Source organism: Gymnoscopelus microlampas (genome assembly GCF_963454915.1).
Source record: "Gymnoscopelus microlampas genome assembly, chromosome: 19".
Classification (NCBI taxonomy): domain Eukaryota; kingdom Metazoa; phylum Chordata; class Actinopteri; order Myctophiformes; family Myctophidae; genus Gymnoscopelus; species Gymnoscopelus microlampas.
Window position 1 is genome coordinate 7,625,400 of NC_139956.1, and position 17,976 is coordinate 7,643,375.

At 40.4% G+C, this 17,976-nt stretch overlaps 1 protein-coding gene across 1 annotated transcript in view; it reads left to right on the top strand.

Moving 5' to 3' along the window:
- The window catches only part of col4a5 (collagen, type IV, alpha 5 (Alport syndrome)), an 82,756-nt gene extending 71,802 nt beyond the window's left edge, over window positions 1-10,954 (top strand). Inside the window, exons 41-50 of the mRNA XM_084042467.1 lie at window positions 2,533-2,666; window positions 3,253-3,325; window positions 4,145-4,216; window positions 4,781-4,909; window positions 5,048-5,146; window positions 5,787-5,999; window positions 6,474-6,651; window positions 6,952-7,066; window positions 7,465-7,637; window positions 8,227-10,954. Of these exons, the coding sequence (XP_083898593.1) occupies window positions 2,533-2,666; window positions 3,253-3,325; window positions 4,145-4,216; window positions 4,781-4,909; window positions 5,048-5,146; window positions 5,787-5,999; window positions 6,474-6,651; window positions 6,952-7,066; window positions 7,465-7,637; window positions 8,227-8,308 (1,268 nt within the window). The 3' untranslated portion in view covers window positions 8,309-10,954. The remainder of the gene's footprint in view (window positions 1-2,532; window positions 2,667-3,252; window positions 3,326-4,144; window positions 4,217-4,780; window positions 4,910-5,047; window positions 5,147-5,786; window positions 6,000-6,473; window positions 6,652-6,951; window positions 7,067-7,464; window positions 7,638-8,226) is intronic.
- Window positions 10,955-17,976: the final 7,022 nt, after the last annotated feature.

Below are 17,976 nucleotides of genomic sequence, written 5' to 3' on the forward strand. Positions count from 1 at the left end.
AATGTTCTACAACTCTGCACTTTTAGAACAGTCTTAATAACACGCGCCTTGCGTTAAGAGACCTGCAAATATCCTTGGTTTTACACTGAAAGGGTTTCAGATCAGAATTACTAACAAGTCTATTTTCTGCCGGTCATTTCTGACCACTGCACCTCTCCCTAACTGCTACTCTTTACCACTTCTTCTCTTCTGCTCACTGATGGTAGTAAAACGCACCCTTGAAAAAGTAAGAACTTTTGCTTGAGACTATACTTCTAGGACGTATTATATTTTTAAGAAATTACCCACCATATTGTAAGGAAGATATTGGCATGGTAGTGAAAACACACAAATCTATTAAGAATCACACACAAATACCTCACTAAAACTAACTTGCATCAAACCTTAAATTATGAAAGTGTATTTTTTTAAAGTTGATTTCTCTTAACTGTTGACTTCATTTGAGAATAGCTGATCATAGATTTTGGTGCAATCAGTGTACTGTACATACCATAGTTTATAACACAAATGGTTGATTACAGACAGCTAATGTTACTCATTACTCAGTTACAATTTGTCCAGAAACATAATTCCTGTCTTTGATTAGCGTGACTGTGTTGCTATGCTAACCTTTGCTCTTATCTAAACCTCTTTGTTTTCTTTGTCAACCTGTGCCGTCAACCTGGCCCTGCTAACCCGGGGAATTCTGGGAAACATAGGTCCAGCAGGTTAGACTTCAAATGGTTTGATGGTTGTGATGTATTGCCGTTATGTTGTGATACATACATTTTGATTTGGGGTTCAGTGCTTTAACAACATTAATAATGTATTGCTGTTGTGTTGTGATACATTATTTAATTTGGTATTTAGGGGTTTTAACAAAGTGAATGTATTGCTGTTGTGTTGTGATACATTATATAATGTTGGTGTTTTAGGGTTTGAACAAAGTGAATGTATTGCTGTTGCGTTGTGATACATTGGTTATAATAGGATTTGGTCTGTGCAGAATTTTAGGCATAAAAGGTGACGATGACGTTTACACCCGTTGAAATGTCTACAGCAGAGTTGACAGTCAATTCACAATCAGTTCACTCCTTTCAAAATCCAAGCTGAAATTGGAGTTCATTGTAATAATAACTCGGTGAACCTGGATTGCACATAATAATGATGACGTGAAAAGGGATTTCCAACTATATGGATTTCATTTTCATAATTTATATTTTTAATATATTTGACCATGGCTACAGACTTCAATTGGAAGAAAATCCAATTCCTCAATTGACTGAATTGAAAATAGATTGACTGTGACCCTTTGTAGCAACCCCCCGTTATGCTTTAGAGTTACTGGAAGTGTTGTTCATTGTTATAATGAACACCACACCAGAAATACATGGTACAGTCTACGTGTCTGTAATGTTGGGATCAAGAGGTCCTCGGAGTTGTCTAACTTCAGGATTTCTCTTTTTAACCCTTTTTATCCCACAGGACATGCGATGAACCTCAGTCAAGACTGTACATAACACATTCACAGAACACAAATACCCAGAATTGACTGTGTTTGCATTATCGTTGCCTTGTATTATATTGTGTTATGTCAAGTTTACAGTTCTTGTATTCCTGTGTGAATGTGGCTGTCGAGCCTATAGCTAATTAGAAGACCATATACCTACAATGAACCAATGCCAAATGAATATCCTTGTTAAATTCTATTGCATGTGTTGTTTGTGATTCTAATGAATGTACGTGGCTAGATCATTTGGGATGTATAGAGAATGTCGATTATCAGTGATAATTGGCTGGTAACAATTCACTTTTAACTCATTCAGTCCATATTAGAGATTGAGACCACATTCACCCTTACCAATAACAGATCAAGCATTTTTCATTTTAAATGTATTACCAGTGGTGGAAAGTAACCAAGTACATTTACTCAAGTACTGTACTTAAGTACCAATTTGATGTATTTCCAAATTTCAATACTTTTACTTCTACTCCACCACAATGATTTGGAAACTTTTGTTACTAGTTACTATGTAAAACATACATTAACCACTTCAGCCATGGCTATTTGAAAATAGCCGATCTACAAGCTCACAACGCGTCGCAAAGCGACGCGTTGTGAGCTTGTAGATCTGCTATTTTCAAAGGAATTTTATACATTTGGAACCTTGTGAAAGGGATATTGTGCATAATGAGTACTTTTACTTTTAGCACTTAAGTATAATTTGACGCCAATTCTTTTGTACTTTTACTCAAGTCCATTTTGAATTCCGGACTTTTACTTGTAACAGAGTACTTCTACATGGTGGTATTGACACTTTTACTCAAGTAAAAATGTGAGTACTTCTTCCTCACTTCCTTCCTGTGTATTACTTTATCCTCACGGTGTAGGATTATCAGAACAAATTTGAGACTGAAATGAAAGTGAATAACAACAGTAACAACCCTTGTACAGAATATGTGATACTGTGATTGTGAAGTATTTGTACTGTACAGCGAAGGGACGGCGCGTTATTTCTCTGTACCTGACCTTTTCTCTGTGTGTGTGTGAAGGTCCTCAGGGTCCCGAGGGGGTCCGCGGGCCCGCAGGGAGCGGAGGTCATAAAGGAGAGAGGGGTATTGCTGGCGCTCCCGGCCAGCCTGGCTTCCCCGGATCCAAGGGAGAGCTCGGTTCTCCTGGATTCCCTGTAAGAGCCAAGTACAAATATGATATAAACCAATGGATAATGTGTTGCTAAACTAGCTTAATGGCTAATTTTCTTTTTTTAAATATTAACCCATTAAGACCTGAGGCCGATTCTAAAAATGTTTTTTGAAAAAAAAATATATATATTTTTTTTCACAATTGTTAAAAAAATAGCAGATCTATATATCTGATATTTTTGAATAGCCAAAGAAATCTAAAGTGACACAGATGCGTTCCAGGTCTTAATGGGTTAAAGGTAGTGTAAGTGAGATGTTTTTGTTAGAATAAGTGTTAAATAGCTCTAAGAAAGTACATTTTCAGGTCATACAGTCATACAGGACACAGGATAAACCTTTGAAATTGGAAGTGATGAAACTAAAAAAAGAATGATGCATTTTTTTATCTATAAATCCACTATAATAAATAAATAATACTATTCAGAATATACAGTAACATTACTGTTGGACTGAGTTGTGATGGCGACCAAAAGGGCTTCTAACCTTGAGTTTTGAAAACACAATCCATTCAACACTATTGGTCATGTGACTGCGCTGACCTCTGACCCCGTGTCATGTGACCTGCTATAGGGCGGTGCTGGAACTCCCGGTCCTCAAGGTCTGAAGGGAGACGGTGGACTGCCTGGCGTTCCCGGATTCCCAGGTCAGTTCCCGATAATATCAATGTCCAAAATCCTATTTCAATACCCTGTCTGAAAAAAAAGTATTTTCAGTTGTTTCTAGGTGCAAACACAACATAATTTTGTAAACTAAAACTACAAAAACGAATAAAACACTTGCAAAGCACAGCTATTAACACAGTACACAAACTTCGATTTTGGTCAGAATTTATTGAGATGCAGCATCTCATTTTAGAGCGGGTCCTATGCACATACGTACTGTAAAACATGAAGTACAAGCAGTATTAACAGCATGAACAGGCAGTTTCGAGATGTGAATACAAGGAAGCCCTGAAGCGGCCAAGGGAGGTAACAGATCTGAGAGAAAGAGGAATATTGTTCCAGTCAAATGGAGCTTTGTAGTGGAATGACCTGCGTCCAACTTCAGATAATATTCTTTTGGGAACAGTGAAATGGGGATGTTGCGTATGTCTAAGTGGGTACAGTGATGTATATGGTTCCAGAGACTGTTTCAAGTAAGAAGGACAGTTACAGTGAACACATTTAAAAAGGAATAGGTACCAGCGAAGTTGCCTCGTTGATATAAAAAGATTGTGGACATAGTGAAATTATTGAAGTCATACTATTTGTAGTAGCAATAGCAAATTCTAGTGGTATCAATAGTAATCATCAATAGTGGTAGTGGATGTACTGTAGTAGCAGCAGTAGTGGTATTATCATCTTGGCCAAACGTTTGCCCCAGAACAGACGCTCGGGTTCATGTGGTCAATGCAGCATACAGTATCACTCACCTGTTGGGGGAGTTTGAAAGTAAACCTTTCCATGTCGTGTTTGTGTTTCAGGACAAAAGGGAGATTCTGGAGTTCCTGGTTCTCCTGGTCAACACGGTGATCCTGGTGATGCCGGACCTATGGGTACGCCAACAAAATATTCATATTTGAATATATATATATATATATATATATATATATATATATATATATATATATACATATACACACACACACATATATACATATTTGAAACAGATACTTAATTATCTCTTTTAACCCATTGAGACCTGAAGCCGATTCTACATGTCTCCTAAATCTCAACAGTTTTCTGAAAAACGTATGTTTCTATATCAGTGGTGCTCAATCTTTTTCATGTCAGGGACCCCCAACATTATATGTATTTGGCCACGGAGCCCCATCAAAATATTTTGTTCCAGGGACCCCCAGAAGCAACGATTTGAGTTAAAAATGTTCGCTTTAAAAATATATATATTCAGAAGATGTGCACACATTTTCACGATTTTTCAAAAATAGCAGATCTACAAGCTCGTAGCACGGCTCTCGGTGCCGCGCTACGAGCTTGTATATCTGCTATTTTTGAATAGCCCAAAGTGTAAAATAATGCTTTTTAGCTCAAATCTAAAAATGACACAGTTCCAGGTCTTAATGGGTTAACACTTTCTTTCTGTCATCTTTGACCTCCAGGTATGCCCGGTGACCCCGGCGTTGCCGCCGCCCCCATCGTGGTGAAAGGAGAGAGGGGACCCCCAGGTATGCCGGGTCTCCCCGGTAGCAGAGGAGGTCCGGGCGGTCCCGGACGCGAGGGCTCTCCAGGTTGGTGACGCAACACTGATGTCATGTGTGGAATGAAATAAAAGTCATACAAACGCACAGATAACAACCAATGGGAGACATTACGGTACATTATGCTCCTTCAGTCTACTCACTCCTCGTTTTTGATCCTATATATAGGTCCATCAGGCGGCCCTGGAGACCCAGGTACGGAGGGACCCCCAGGATTCAGCGGACCCCCCGGCAGGAAGGGAGACTCTGGACCCGCTGGGCAATCGGGTGAGTTGACCCACTGATACCGCTGTACTGTAGATTGTGTCCCCCCCCCCCCCCCCCCCCCCAAGTTACCCTCAATCGGGTCGATTCAGTAGCTGAACAGACCAGTGGGTTTATATAAATAGCCTATCTACAAGCTCACAACGTGTCGCAACACGTTGTGAGCTTGTAGATCTGCTATTTTTGCTATTTTCTTTCTATTTTTTTAACCCATTAAGACCTGAGGGTCCGATTCTACAACAGTTTTCTGAAAACCAGCGGTTCTCAAACGTTTTCATGTCAAGGACCACCCAAAATTATATGTATTTGGCTGCCGACCCCCATCTCAAAATGTTTTGTTCCAGGGACCCCCCAGAAGCAAAGATTTCAGTTAAAAAAAGAAGTTTCCAAAAATATATATATATATTCAAAAATGTTCAGAAAATGTTAGAGATTTTTCAAAAAATGAGCTTGTATATCTGCTATTTTTGAATAGCCAAAGTATAAAAACATGGATAAAGTGCTTACACAGATGCGTTCCCGGTCTGAATGTGGTTAATCTTAGCTCACAATGACATGCCCAAAATAAGGATAACGGGTTGAAAGTGGTTCATTAACATTCATATTATAACCTCACTCTCATCTTTGGTGACCAAACCACCAGGCACGCGTGGCTACCCCGGGCCCCCAGGTTCGGACGGTCTTCAGGGACCCCCGGGTCTTCCGGGGACCGCCTCCACGGCCCACGGCTTCCTCATCACCAGGCACAGCCAGGGATCGGACGTGCCCTTCTGCCCCGACGGGACCAGCCTGATCTACGACGGATACTCCCTGCTCTACGTGCAGGGCAACGAGCGAGCTCATGGACAGGACCTGGGTAAGATCATACGATACGATACTGATATACTAGATCAGTGGTGGAAAGTAATTAAGTAAAGTAAGTAAGTAAAATAATGTACTTAAGTACTGTACTTTAAGTACAATTTTGAGTACCTTTTTACTTTACTAGTAATTCCAATTTTCGTGCTTAGTACTTTTACTTCACAAATTGCACAGGGCAGATATGACAAAGAATGCGAAATTACTTAATACATATTTAATCATTTTATACTTAAAAAAAACTATAGTTGATCCGCAAGCTTGCCGTGTTGTAAGCTTGTTGATCTGCTATTTCTGCTATTTTTGGAAAATGTTTGAAAATGTCAAAACATTTTTCAACATGGAAACGATTGATGATTATGCAAGAATAATTGCGAGTATCTCAAATAATTGGCGATTATGATTAATAATTGTGACAGGCCTAGATTTCATTGCTCATATTTCCCTCTCTCTCTCTCTCTCACTTCCTCAGGAACGGCGGGCAGCTGTCTGCGTCGGTTCAGCACCATGCCCTTCATGTTCTGCAACATCAACAACGTGTGTAACTTCGCCTCCCGTAACGACTACTCCTATTGGCTGTCCACTCCTGAGCCCATGCCCATGGCCATGGCTCCCATCAGCGGGGAGGCCATCAAACCCTTCATCGGCAGGTAAGGGAGCGAGAGGATGGAGAGAGCGCGAGATAGAGGGGTGGAAGGTTGGATGGAGGGGGTGAGGGATTGAAGGAAAGATAAGAGGGGCACAGGTTAACCCATTAAAAGAAGGAAAGTGTCTGTGTCATTTTAGCTGCTATTTTTTAACATTTATGAAAAATCTTGAAAGTGTTTGAATTTTTCTTTTTTTTTTACACAAATATCTCAGGTCTTAACGGGTTAAATGAAGAAACGGTGATTAATTTGTACGTGTGTGCGTGCTTGTGTGTGTGTGTGTGTGTGTGTGTGTCTGTCTAGGTGTGCAGTGTGTGAGGCTCCGGCCATGGTCATTGCGGTCCACAGTCAGACCATTCAGATCCCCGCTTGTCCCGCCTACTGGGAGGCCCTGTGGATAGGATACTCCTTCATGATGGTACACACACACTTAATATTCTTATTGCATTCATAAATAATTAATTACAGCATTAATTACATAAAACAATTAACCATAGCCTGGTTCCTGATTTGATTTTAGTTTAAAAAAATGTTCGCTTAAAAATATATATATTCAAAGATTTGCACACATTTTGTTTTTTTTCTTTTCAAAAATAGCAGATCTACAAGTCATATCGCGTCACTTTGTGCTGTGATATGACCTTGTATATCTGCTATTTTTGAATAACCAAAGTATGACACATGGTTAAAGTGGTTCAAATGATCGTGACGCTATATTAACTAATTTTGCTGGGGACCCCCCTCAAGGACCCTCTGGGTCCTTTTAGAACCTACCGTACCGGTCTTAACCCCTATGTGGTTGTTCTCCCCTTATAGCACACCAGTGCAGGAGCGGAGGGCTCAGGCCAGGCTCTGGCCTCTCCCGGCTCTTGTCTGGAGGAGTTCCGCAGCGCTCCGTTCATCGAGTGCCACGGCCGGGGGACGTGCAACTACTACGGCAACTCCTACAGCTTCTGGCTGGCCACCGTAGACCAAAACGAGATGTTCAGGTAGGCCAGCATGCTTTGATCCAACTGGAAAAGTCACTGTAATGAATTAAATTATGAGTACAAAGCATACATTAAGTGACCATTTATGATGTATTATTACAGGTTAAAGGGATTAAAGATTGAACTCAATAATTTGATGACCGGCAGCGGTTCCGGTCGGAGACACAAAGTGTCTCCTTTGTGTCTTCTACCGGAACCGCTGCCTACCGGTCCGCTGATCATCAAATTATTGGCGTAGGAATGCGACAAAAACTAAAGAATATCCATGAATTCAAGTCTCCATGGGGTGACTAATCCATAAAAAAAATATATATTTTGGGTGAACTATCCCTTTAAGTGACCGTTTATGAAGTATTATTACATGTTACGCTACCCAGCAGCACTTAAAAGTCATTAAAAAAATAAGCCCCCAACCTTATTTATTCATTTGTTTTAATTTATTTTAATTCTACATCGTGGTATTGCCATTACTTCCACCACCACTGCAATTTCCTCATCGGTTGTTTGGACATTAGGCGTTCCTTAGTGAACCTATAGGCACTCTTCCCATACCTCATCACACCCCCCCCCCCCCCCCCCCCCCCTACAGGAGACCCCAGTCAGAGACTCTGAAGGCGGGTAACCTGCGGACGCGTGTGAGCCGCTGCGTCGTCTGCATGAAGAGAACGTAACGGCACGGCAAACGCAAGCCAAGCTAGCTATAACGTTGCCGGGGAAACGACTGCCAAGCCCACCAACAACAAGAGATCATTGGATGATAGGGGGACGAGGAGGAGGAGGAGGAGGACGGCAGATGGTGTCGTCGCCGTGATGTGTTGGAATTCCGACGTGATGTGTCTTCCGGAAAAGTAAAAAAAAAAAAAAGAAAAGGCAAAAAAAGACAAAAAATAAGAAAACTACAACTGAATTTAATGGTGCTACTGTGCGACACAGCACAAAAAAAAAGAAAACACAAGACAAAACTGACGTCAGTGAATCTTTATATTTAGTCGTCTTTTTTTCTTTTTCTAAAAAGAAGTACCTCAAAATGAGAAAAAAAACAAGAACCACACAAAAAATGGTGCCATGGTGGATGTGACAACAAAAAGTTAATGTTTTTGTTTCCCTCCATTCTTTCTAGTCTTCTCTCCCAGTAGAGAATTGTTCTCCTCGAGATTTGGTTTTGATGCGCTAGCTGCGGAAAAATAATGTGGTACATGCATTTCTAGAGAGGAGTTGCTCCCTCTGGGGTTTTATTTTTTCTCCTTCTTTTTTTGTTTTGTTTTTTCCCCCCCCCTGTTTTTCTTTGTTTCATTTTTACTAAGGAGTGGATGGTCTCCACGGTTACCAAATCGGCACTTTGACTTCGGAACATCCAAGAAAAAGAGATGCACTGACGATGAGCTTCCCTTAGTAAGACTGCCTCTCTCGCTCTCTCTCTCTCTTTTTTTATAGGATTTTAATTCACCAACTCTTTTTCTTCTCTCACTTTCTCCGTCAAGCCTACATCAGGGGCCGTGTCCATAGAAATACTTTTTTTTTTGAGCGGATAAGCGCTTTGGTTAATCATGTTCAGAGCGCTCGCACGCGGCATTTACTGATGCCCCAGTGCCCACAACGTTCAAACGCCCGCTGTGCTCGAACATTCCCGTCATCTGTGTTATTAGCACAAATTAGCTTAGCTGAAAGAACGTTAACAGGGAGTTCTCATGGTTGTGGTAACGATTCACGGTCGGCTCGTATAAGATGACCGGCTCAGGAGGATCAAAATGACCCGGTGCCCCTCTAAAAGTTTGACTTTTAGAAAAACACTTTCTGTGGACACTGCCTCTTATGCGTCGGTGTCGCGTGGCAAAGATAGCATACCTACAAGCTAACAGCGTGTCGCACGGCTATTTTCGGAACACCGCACCGTCGTAGAGCAAAGTATAAATCAAGCTTCCTTATTCTGTCACTTGTTTTATTTCTCGATGTTTCATTCGGTGGTACTAACCCTGCTGTAGCCCGAGCCTTCAAATGATAGGCCTCTCTCTCTCTGTCTCTCTCTCTCTCTCTCTCTCTCTTTGTAAGTAATGAAATGTGTATATTGTGTAAAACACCTTTTTTTTAGTGTATTAGGTCATGAAATCGGTAACAGCTTATTTGTTATAAAAAGAAAGTTTTCCGGGTTTTCTTTTTAGCTTGCTCGCTCACTTATTCGTGCACACGCGTGCATACACGCGCGCACACACACACACACACACACACACACACACACACACACACACACACACACACACACACACACACACACACACACACACACACACACACACACACACACACACACACGACACGACACTCCTTCACTCAGATATTGTACAAAGTAAGGCTTTCTATGAATGAAACAGTATTTTATATAAATATAAAATAAAAATATATATTTGGGGGGAGAAAAAGGAAAAATGGTTTTAGAAGCTATTTGGCTGCAGGGGGAGATAGGTCATTTACTACCTGACAAAGGTCAACAAAGGTCATTCTGCGAAACACAAACACGTTAACTACTGAGCACATACAGAGACATGACGTTTGTTTTTTTACCCTGAGACGTAACATTATTGTATGATATTTACAACATCAATCACTTAAACCTTTTTGTATTCAAATGTTTTTCTAGCGATAATCGTTGTTGAGCTGAACAAAAATGGCGATTATTCATGCGAGACGAGGGTTATAGTTGAAAACCTTAATTCCTTGAGGAGAGGGACCCCAATATTTTGATTTGTTTTGTTTTAGAACATTTCGCGGTGCTGGGCTTTGCTATGATAAAATGGGGGGTGCCTTGATTTTAGGGGGGGAGGGAGTTCTTCGCCACAAGCTCCCTATATTCGCACCCCGACTTCCAATCCATTTCCAGCACTAATGTGTATTAATTGGTACACATTTTAATAACCACACACAAGTGTTCACACTTCTTCCTGTAGGGCCGGTCTTGAGGTTTGCTACACCTGCATTTAAATCCGGTTTCTTGTGGTTTCCTGATGTTTTTAAGACGAGTTGCGTTCATAACTTTTTTTGATGTACTGTAAGTCTTCGTTCGTAAGCTGCCGAGGGGGGAGGGAGATTAATGTATGTCCCTGTGATGTTTTTGTTTTGTTTTTCAAAAACTTGCTTTTATGAATTATCATTTTTGTCAACCTGGGGTGCGATTTAAGAAAATAAATGTGTATTAATTTTCAAAAAAAGAAAATCTTGTTTTTATTTTTATTTTTCTGTTTGTTTTGTTTTAGTTTTTTCCATGTCATGTTATCCAGAAGTTGTTATAAACTTTTAAGACTGAAATAAATACTATGTCCAAAGCGTTTGTCATGTGAAGCTATGCTTAATCATGATGTTTAAGCACTGTGGTGAGATTAAAAGTTAAAGTTGCAATTAGATTAAATAACTTTAAAGTATTTGACACCAGCTTGAGGCTAGGGAAATTATGGATTTAAAAAAAATATATATATTTATTTATATTTATAACAAATTTGTAACAACAGCATAATATTGGGTTGGGATGTGCAGGTGAGATTTAGGAAACCCTGTGGGGTTTATAAAGTTAATCTCATCTCACTTAACAACAAGAAATATAAAGTAATAAAAAAAAAAACATACATTATTTGGCAACATAAATACAAATATAACAATAGATACACAGTATGAATGACAGAGAAAAATAAATATTAGTAGAAAAGGGTGTAGGTGCAAGTGTTTGTGGGTGTAAGAGTGGAAGTCTCTGTGAATTGTTAAATTGGATTCATCAAATGGTTTTTAGCTTATATTTAAAATGATTTAGTAAAGCAGCCTTGGATGAGATCTCAATATGGCTGTTCCATAGCTGAGCCCTCCTGTACTTTGACACCAGTACAGAATTTTGGGAGATGCAAATGATTTGCCTGTCTTGTATTGAAATGGTGCACATCACCAATGGATATTAAACTGATGGAGCGTGCTACAAAACACAGGTTGACAAGCAACGTTTTAAGGTTGCAAATAATATACTCTCCTCCAGTGCAGCCCGGCTGCTATATAGTTAAATACTCAACTTGTATCCTTGAGTTTTCAAAGCAAGCGAGACAGAAAACGTAATTCTCTAAATGCACCACTAGAGGGAGGGCTGCCACCTCAAAAGATCACACAGATTTGTGTGAAAACACAGCATCACATGAGAGCCAAGTCTGAGGTATATGGCTAACCATCAGTGGTGGAAAAAGTGCTCACAGTTTTTACATTTACATATAATGATTAGTTGCAGCCATACGGAAGGCATATTCAATAAAGAAAAAGAAAAAGAAATAATATAAGAAAAATAATATAATATTGCTACTTTTGTGCAAAACTTTTGTACAATTAAGTATTAAATAGGGCTTAATGTTATGTTAATCAGACAAATCAATTCAGTTCATAATAAAAAAAGATTGTGCCTTCTTATAATGAACATTAGAGAGGACCAATTAAACAAAGACAGGTTGATAATGGGTGAATGAAGTGCTCCTGAATCTGAGAGTGTACAAACAACCCCAAAAGGCTTAATTTCACTCCAGACTTCATGTGTGTACTGTGTATATATACACTATAATAATTATACAATAGAACAATGCCAAACACTAGCATGCATGTACATTGCCCACAGTCAAATACATACAACTATAGAGCATGCACACACACACTGTAGGTTCTCCAGAATTAATGCACACATGCTCATCCCCTATCTCTGTAATATACAGTACACACATACACGCAATAATCTACACCAGTGGTTCTCAAACTCTTTCATGTCAAGGACCCCCAAATTGACACTTATTAGCCCGCGGACCCCCATTTGAAAATATATGCCAGGGACCCCCCAAGAGAAGATGTTTAAGGCTCTAGCAGTGATTCTCAACCATTTTAATTTCAAGGACCCCCAGTTTGACATGCATTAGGCTACGGACCCTTATTTAATGGCATTTCTATCTCTGGGACCCCAATTTATTATTGTAAAACTCAATGTTAATTTAACTCTGAGAGTTACAGACCCATAAGGGTCCATTTGGTTCCTAACTATCTACCATTTAGCTGGGGACCCCCTGGAACTCCCTCAAGGACCCCTGGGGGTCCCCGGACCCCACTGTGAGAACCAATGATCTACACACAGAGCAGTGCCGTTTACCAATACACAGGATGCGTTTTTTCTTTTTTAAGGGTGATCCATAGTGAACCAATCAAAAAGTGCTACCAAGAGTTAAAAAGAAAAAACATCCTCAGGACCACACATGTGACATCAGGGGTTCCACAAGGAGGCGCTGTTCCACGCTACCCATTCCTCCTGTTACATAAATATGTCCTGTTTGAGATACATTAGATCAGTGGTGGAAGAAGTACTCAGATATTTTACTTAAGTAAAAGTAGCAATACCACAATATAAAAAATGCTCTGTTACAAGTAAAAGGTCTGCGTTCAAAATGTTACTTGAGTAAAAGTACAAAAGTATTGGCATCAAAATATACTTAAAGTACCAAAAGTAAAAGCAATGTTTGAAAATAGCAGATCTACAAGCTCACAACGAGTCACGATGCGACGCGTTGTGAGCTTGTAGATCGGCTATTTTCAAATAGCATATGTATAAAATAGGCCTAAAGTGGTTAAAGTATGTTTTATAATATAATAATTAATATATGCAAAGTAACTAGTGAATAAAGTTTTCAAAACATTGTAGTGGAGTAAAAGTACAATATTTGACTTTTAGTGGAGTAGAAGTAAAAGTATTGAAAATTGGAGTTACTTTACACCATTTCCCAACCACTCCCACTGTGATGATCCTCAATGGACAGGTTGTTCCTGTTGTAACAAGAACAACATGCCTGTCTGTAGGTTATTACCTAGACAGTTAGTTTAGACTTTAGAGGGATGTTCAGATGGAGGAGGCTGTAAAAAGAAGCCTCCAAGCGTTTGCATTTTCTCACTGTAGACAGTGAGTCAAGATTTCTTGTCACTGTGACAATAAATGGCCTCCTTGTGGAAGACCTGATTCATATCTATAACACACTGATCAGACCATCTCATGCAGCATCAGGCTTTTTAATAATCAATCATTTCAGAGAATGTGTACTGAATTGATGTTAGGATTGTGTTTTTGTTTGTCTTTTATTTAAACCAGGGGTCTTCAACGTTTTCAGGCCAAGGACCCCCTAGCTCTACAAGCTTGTAGATCTGCTATTTTTGGCTAATGTTCCCCTCAGAAAAGGAATGTTAGGGTTCAAGTGGTTAATGTAAAAAAAACTAAATCCTATCACACAAAGATTTGGCGGGCCCCCTATAGTAGCTCTGAGGACCCCCTAGGGGTCCCGGACCCCGTGTTGAAGACCCCTGATTTAAACTGTAGAATCAGTCATTACATTGCAAGTCAGAATGACTCCAAATCCCATTATGTACTCAGGGTAAGGCTGCAACTATGGATGATTTTATAAACCATATGCTATCCATTACTTTTTAGATTAATACAATAATTGAGAAGCGCTTTTGAAGAAAAGAATATATATATAGTATATATATATATATATATATATATATATATATATATATATATATATATATATATATATATATAGTATATCAACTAATCAATTAACGACTTTAGCCCATCTTATACTTTGTCACACAATGGTGTCATGCTCAAATAGTAAATATTGTATATATCAGCTATTTTCAACAACAAAAAATGATGTTACATTGTAAAAATGTTCAAAAAGATATGTTCACATGTCTTTTTGAAAATGTTTACCTATCTGTTAAGTACTGTAGTCTGTAGGAGGCATAGGCTACTCAGTCAGGTGTCCTGAAGCAGTCCAGAAGAGAATGGAGAATGTTCTTGGATCCCATGAATTAAATTACAGAGGTGACGTGACTTGCGACTAGCTGTTGAGTCTGTCAGTGTGTGTGTGTGTGTGTGTGTGTGTGTGTGTGTGTGTGTGTGTGTGTGTGTGTGTGTGCGTGCGTGCGTGCTCACTTGCTACAAGTGACAAAGTCACAAGTTGACACGGAACCAGTAGATTATCAACACAGTATTATGGTGCTCATAAAGGCTGGGAGAGTGTGTTGTTACTGTTGTTTTATGGTCGTTTAATTATTAATTAATGAAAACATTTCAAGCGCGCATGTGGCCCACACAGCATTGGCCAGGCCCAGTCAAATTGTATTCCAGCCTACGCGGCTGTTAGGAAGTAGCCGAGAAAATAACCGATCTTCAAGCCCACAAGAGCTTGTAGATGATCGGCTATTTTCCTGCGAAGAAAATTTGGTGTGGAGTGAAAAAAGGAGAGGGCCGAGCGAGTACAGGCCCCTGGGCGATCACGGTCAACAAAGTATATTGGGTTGTTAAGTGGTTCAGCATCATGTAGATCGATTATGTTGTGTTTTTGAAGTAGATGATGATGTCAGGCCTCCCACAGAGTGATGCCTGAGCAATGAGACATAGATAGGTGACGCACACCCAATATAGTGTGTGCGTGCGTGCGTGCGTGCGTGCGTGCGTGCGTGCGTGCGTGCGTGCGTGCGTGCGTGCGCGCGTGTGTGAGAGATATGGGGGTCAACAAGGCGGCATGGATTTTGGATACACTCTCTGACGAAGATGCTAATAGCTGAGCTAATAGTTGGAAAGCTGTGAACATTGCAACCCCCCCCCCGCGCACCAACACACACACGCACGCACACACACACACACACACACACACACACAGAGTGTTGTTTTGAAACACTAGCAGCAGTGTGCTCCCCTGCTGGGCCCTACTGGTCCGTTCATCAGTAACAGAACGCTGCGGGTCACATGTTGGTGTTGACATGCACCCCACCAAGACCCAAACCCACCCAGAGGGACCATGAGCCACAACACACACACACACACACACACACACACACACACACACACACACACACACACACACACACACACACACACACACACACACACACACACACACACACACACACACACACACACACACACACAATTAGGTACGTACTGTAGCGATCAATTAATACCTATGTGCACATACCTATGCACTCCATTTATTTTCATTTAAGTTCAACTTTATCGTCACTGGTGAACACACATGCAGTACAGTATGTTAATGAAACATCACAAAGGTCTGAAAATCCAACCATTCATAAACCTAGACTACACACACACACACACACACACACACACACACACACACACACACACACACACACACACACACACACACACACACACACACACACACACACACACACACACACGCACACACGAGGCTACTCTGCAACAAATGGACAGACGTGAATGCAAACAAACACACTGACAATCAGAGTCAAACGCACATGGACGCACGCGCACGCACACACACACACACACACACACACACACACACACACACACACACACACACACACACACACACACACACACACACACACACACACACACACACACACACACACACTCATACATTCATGCACCCGTACCTCCAGAAGTTGTTGAAGAGGTCTGTCAATGACTGTGACAGAATCATCAGCACCATTTCCCCAAGGTTATGGAGGTCTTTCCTAGGAGGATGACCCCTCAGGCCTCTGGCCCCTTCAACTTCACCACAGCCAGGCAGCAACCCAAGTATCTAGTATGAGACAGATTATACAATGTACAGTACATCATTGGTTCTCTAAGTGGGGTCCGGGGACCCCCAGGGGTACTTGAAGGAGTTCCAGGGGGTCCCCAGCAGAATGTGTTAATATAGCGCCACAATAATTTTAACCTTTCATACATTTGTGCAAACCTTGGGATACATATATTTTTTAAGACAACATTTTTAACTCAAATATTTGCCTCTGGGGGTCCTTGGAACAAAATATTTGAGATGGGGGTCCGTGGCCAAATTCATATCATTTTGGGGGTCCTTGACATGAAAAGGTTTGAGAACCACTGCAGTACATATTATAACTTAAACCAGGGGTCCCGAAGTGTGTGTGTGTGTGAGAGAGAGAGAGAGAGAGAGAGAGAGAGAGAGAGAGAGAGAGAGAGAGAGAGAGAGAGAGAGAGAGAGAGAGAGAGAGAGAGAGAGAGAGAGAGAGAGAGAGAGAGAGAGACACACACACACACACACACACACACACACACACACACACACACACACACACACACACACACACACACACACACACACACACACACACACACACACACACACACACACACACACCTGGCCCTGGGGATCCTTTTGCTATGCCAGGTGTGCCTTGGCACCAAAAAGGTTGGGAAACGCCTAGGGGGTCCTCAGAGTCACTACAGGGGGGGCCACCAAATCTTTGTATGATAGGATTTTTTTTTTACATTAACCACTTGAACTCTAGCATCCCTTTTCTGAGGAGAACTTTAGCCAAAAATAGCTCGTAGATCGGCTATTTTTGGCAAAGCGGTTTAGGTGTAGAGGGAAAAAAGAGCAGAGCAAGTAAAAAAAAATGTTTTAATCTGAAACACAATTTATACAATATAGGGGGAGGGGGCTTCCCTGCCTCATCTCTCTCTCTCAGCTAGGGGGTCCTTTTTGCCCTGAAAACATTGAAGACCCCTGACTTAAACTGTACATAGTATACTGTACCACCAATGAACACATTATATAATGTTGCTAGCAAGTGTCTTGCTCTTTTTTTAGACACCAGTCCGCCTACAAAACAAATAAGTTAATTTCTTGTACAGCACTTTTCTGAACAATTACTAGAAACCACCAACACTGAGAATTATGAGTTTAGTTTAGTGGTGGATAAGTACTCAAATGTTTTACTTAAGTAAAAGTATCAAAACTGCAATGTAGAAAGAAATACTCTGTTATAAGTAAAAGTCCGGCATTCTAAATCTACAAAGTAACTAATAACAAAAATGTTCAAATTAACTATAGTGGAGTAAAAGTACAATATTTGCCTCTGAGATGTAGTAGAGTAGAAGTAAAAGCACAGAAAATTGGAAATGCTCCAGTAAAGTAAAAATACCTACCAAAACTTTACTTGAGTAAATGAACTAGTTACTTTACACCACTGGTTTAGTTATTGTAAGCCAATTATTCCTTGATATGAAGCCTGCTTGAACTTAACCACATACTGTAGGCTATAATATTTCAAGGTTACATTTCAACTAGAACGTTATCAAGGCCAAAAAGGCTGAAACATGGTTTCATTACAGTAATTACTGTAATTTACAGTGGCTGTGCAATTAAGCTTAATTAGCTTTTTATTGTTGTTAAACCGATACTCTCTGGTTTCCAGGCAAGTAGCTAGAAAACATTTGTTTTGTTTTGAAGCTGTAGGCCTATATGGTCTATCCTCATTATTA